At 30.4% G+C, this 4,434-nt stretch overlaps 1 protein-coding gene across 1 annotated transcript; it reads left to right on the top strand.

The window, feature by feature from the left end:
* Positions 1-1,694: 1,694 nt before the first annotated feature.
* LOC108821496 (aspartic proteinase 36-like) lies at positions 1,695-4,434 on the top strand. Its single transcript, XM_018594520.2, has 9 exons — positions 1,695-1,987; positions 2,095-2,224; positions 2,402-2,871; positions 2,992-3,154; positions 3,241-3,311; positions 3,429-3,519; positions 3,644-3,719; positions 3,981-4,052; positions 4,129-4,434. The coding sequence occupies exons 1-9, from the start codon at positions 1,773-1,775 to the stop codon at positions 4,281-4,283; spliced, it is 1,443 nt and encodes a 480-aa protein (XP_018450022.2). The 5' UTR covers positions 1,695-1,772; the 3' UTR covers positions 4,284-4,434.

Raw genomic sequence — 4,434 nt, 5'->3', positions numbered from 1 at the left:
ATTGTAAAAGATTATTTGATATTAATTTTCCTTTTAAAATTTTGACATTTGTTAAAATATCTCATGATTAATAAATATATAGCAAGAAAATAAAAACAATTTGTTTTTAAAAAAGTAATTTAGAATTATTTATTGGTATTTTTCTGCACTTTTTTATTTATAAACAAAATTTGAAAAAAGTTATAAATATTTAATAGTACAAATTTAATTTTAAAAATTATTTAATAATAAAATATAATTTTAAAAATTATTTAATAGTAATTTTTAGAAAGTTTCCTTTTTACAAATTTTAAAGAGAGAAGTTTGTAAAATAACTTATTAAGTACTAATTTTCCTTTTCCAAAATCCAAAAAAGATAATTGTAAAAGATATTTGATATAAATTTCCTTTTAAAATTTGACGTTTGTTAAAATATCTCATGATTAATAAAATATATAGCAAGATAATAAACGTAATTTTAGAATTATTTATTGGTATTTCTGCACTTTTTTATTTACAAAACAAATAAACAAAAAATTGTCAAATAATTATTAATACTATTTTCGTTTTCTAAATTTCTAAACAAATATTTTGTAAGACAATTTGATAGTAATTGTAAAATAATAATATTCATTTAAAAATTACTTAATAATATTATTTTTTAGTTTTTCTTACACAATATAAACAATATAGAGAGTTTACAGTTCTATACGTTTTAATTAACTATAGCTAATATTATTTTGAAAATAATAAAAATAAAGTATTTATTAAAAAATAAAAATATCAATGTACTAATTAAAACACCATTATTATTGAAATAGAATATCAATCAAAATTTATGTAAGAAAAAATATTATTATTATTATTAAATGTCACCAATAATACTGGAAATCCAAGAACTAACGTGAGAACAATATTTCCAGTTTTTTTATGTGTTCGTGAAATTAAAACATCAAATAAATCCCGTGCAACGCACGGATCCACATCTAGTATATATATATATATTTGAAGAAGAAGACTTACTATTTGTTTGTTTCACATTATTTATTTATTTTACAGAATAAAAAATATATTAGTATATGATTATAATTAATAATAAAATAAATTATCTAAAACAAATCATTATATTAATATGTATATATATATTTGAAGAAGAAGATTTACTATTTGTTTGTTTCACATTATGAATTTATTTACTGGATAAAAAATATATTAGTTTATAAAGTTATATTAATAATTAATAATAAAATAAAATAAAATAAAATAAAATATCTAAAACAAATCATATATTAATAATGTCAAATAAAAAATCTAGACAATAAGTTTATAAAGTTATACAATATATTACTAAAATGTAAATCATATGTTTAAAACCTATTATCAAAGATATACATTTATAAAATGAAAATTTTATTTACACATTTGGACTAAACTATAGTATATAGTATATATTTAAAAGACATTAGGAAATACTGTTGTTGGAAAAGTGAGGAAAACGTGAAGATGTGAAGAGAGAGAAGTGAGGAGAAACAGAGAAACCGAAAACGCTTTTATAATAAGTTTCTTAAATATGCTTAAAACTGACCGTTGAAAACGCGTCATTTTCTCTTGCATTTTCCTCTCTTCCCTCCCTTCCTCTCTTGATTCCTTTCGTTTATGTTTTGACATTCAGTTATAGACACCAAATCTAAAATAAAAAAATTCAGAAAGAAAAAGTCAATTCTTCAAATTTTCTATTTCATTTTTCTTTCTCGGAGCGGAGATAATCTCTGGTTTACAATTAACAAACGGAGATGGATATGAGTTTAACCTTACGCATAATAGCGGTGGTTTTCATGGTGTTGATCCAATATGCTTGCGGGAATTTCGTGTTTAACGTGACGCATAAGTTCGCCGGAAAAGAGAAGCAGCTGTCGGAGCTCAAGTCTCACGACAGCTTCCGTCACGCTAGAATGCTTGCGAACATTGATCTCCCTCTTGGCGGGGATAGCCGTGCTGATTCAATTGGGTTCTCTTCTTCTACATCCCAATTTGCGCTATCTCTAGATAGATTGTGATATATAAATTACACTTTTGTCGCGCTGATTATTGTGTTGATTTGTTGTGTGATATCAGTTTGTACTTCACGAAAATCAAGCTTGGATCACCGCCAAAGGAATACCATGTTCAAGTTGATACAGGAAGTGATATTCTTTGGGTCAATTGTGCACCTTGTTCCAAATGTCCTGTCAAAACTGATCTCGGTGTATGCTTTTGCTTCTTTTTTGAACATTTGAGTCTATTTTATATTATATCATTCATAGAGAAACATTAGTCTTGGCCCCTCTCAAAACTTTTGAAAGTTTTCCATATAGCTATAGACCTCTAAATTTTGAAAAATAAACTTTTATACTAAAATTCTTTAAAAAATGTTTCAATGTAGATACCTCTAAGGTTGTACGACTCAAAAGCTTCATCAACTTGGAAGAAAGTTGGATGTGAAGATGATTTCTGTGCCTTAATATCACAATCAGACACTTGCGAACCAAATACGAAGCCATGTAGCTATCATGTTGTGTATGGGGATGGAAGCACAAGTGATGGGGATTTTGTCAAGGATAACATTACTTTAGATAAAGTCACTGGAAACCTACGAACTGCACCCCTTTCCCAGGAAGTGATATTCGGGTGTGGAAGCAATCAGTCTGGGCAACTTGGGCAAACTGACTCAGCCCTTGATGGAATCATGGGATTTGGACAAGCTAATACCTCAGTCATTTCTCAACTAGCTGTCGCGGGTAATGCGAAGAGAGTCTTCTCACATTGCTTGGACAATGTTAACGGAGGTGGAATTTTTGCTGTTGGGGAAGTGGAGTCTCCTGTGGTGAAAACAACTCCTTTAGTTCCTAATCAGTAAGTGAGAGAGAGAAACTTAATTTATTTCTATTATGATCTAGGAAGTAACTAACTAACAATGAGTCATGTGAATGTAAAACTCTCTCTTGTAATTAACTTGATCCAACAATTTCTTAGGGTACACTACAACGTCATTTTAAAGGCAATAGATGTGGATGGTGAACCTCTTGACCTCCCCCCAAGTATAGCTAGTTTCGGCGGGAATGGAGGAACCATAATTGACAGTGGTACAACTTTAGCCTACTTACCACAGGATCTCTACAACTCACTAATAAAACAGGTGCCAAAATCTTTGTTTTCTCTCCCTTTGTTTTTAGTCTATAACCGCAGAGCCGTGACATGTTATTTTTTGAAAATAATATATAGATTACTGCTCGGACACCGGTGAAACTTCACATGGTACAGGAGACTTTTGCGTGTTTCAGTTTCACCTCCAAGTAAGATGACTTGCTTCATGTTTCTAGCATCTTCGTAAAAGATCTTGAATATTAGTACACTCTTTTTTTTTAAAGTATTCAGTGGATGTGCTAATAATATTATTCTTGTGCTTGCAGCACAGATAAAGCATTTCCGGTAGTCAATCTTCATTTCGAGGACTCACTCAAACTGACTGTTTATCCGCACGACTATCTTTTCTCACTTCGTGTATGTCAATACGCACTTTACCCACTTTGATTTGTCTATATCCCAATAGAACCTTCGTGTTTTGTGTAAGTTTTTTTTTATCTCTCTCCTCCAAAAATTGAGCTTTCTTTCTCTCCTCGAACAGGAAGACATGTACTGCTTTGGTTGGCAATCTGGTGGAATGACGACTCAGGACGGATCCGATGTAATCCTTTTGGGAGGTAAATTTCAAATCATACTATATCGGATATTTCTCATCTGCACTTGAAGCTTCTCTATATATAGAATTACATGTCTTCCAGCATGAGACATCCTTGTACTATCATTTTTTGTTTTTCATTTTATACTAAAACGAAAGTTACAGACGTTAGGTAGTAGCATTCAGATATAAATCATACAAACAGAGAAAAGATGTTAGGTCTTAGGTGATTACAACTTACAGTTGATGTATCCGACTTTAAACTCGGTTTCTTAATATGTAGATTTGGTGCTCTCGAACAAGTTAGTAGTATACGATCTTGACAATGAGGTCATTGGATGGGTAGACCACAACTGTAAGTATCTAGCACACTGAGAACAAGCACGACAGAACAAAGAAACCAATATTTTTTTTTGTGTGGGTTTGGTCAGGTTCGTCAAGCATCAAAGTGAAAGATGGGTCAGGAGCTGCTTACTCAGTCGAAGCAGATAATCTCATATCTGCTTCTGCTTCTTCGGTGATTAACGGAACATTTGTTACATTATTGTCAATACTGATTTGGGTTTTCCTTTCATTTACTTCATAGTTTTGCTAAAACGAGATTATTTATTTGATCATCTTTGTGGATGTAATTTACAGCAACTAATTAACTAATTCTTCTCAAAGATAAATACATATTGTATTGTTTTGGCTTACTTCTCAGCTGTATTTATAATATATTATAGTCTTACACTACA

Source organism: Raphanus sativus, chromosome 8 (genome assembly GCF_000801105.2).
Source record: "Raphanus sativus cultivar WK10039 chromosome 8, ASM80110v3, whole genome shotgun sequence".
Taxonomy (NCBI): Eukaryota; Viridiplantae; Streptophyta; class Magnoliopsida; order Brassicales; family Brassicaceae; genus Raphanus; species Raphanus sativus.
This window is presented reverse-complemented; position numbering and strand designations above follow the sequence as displayed.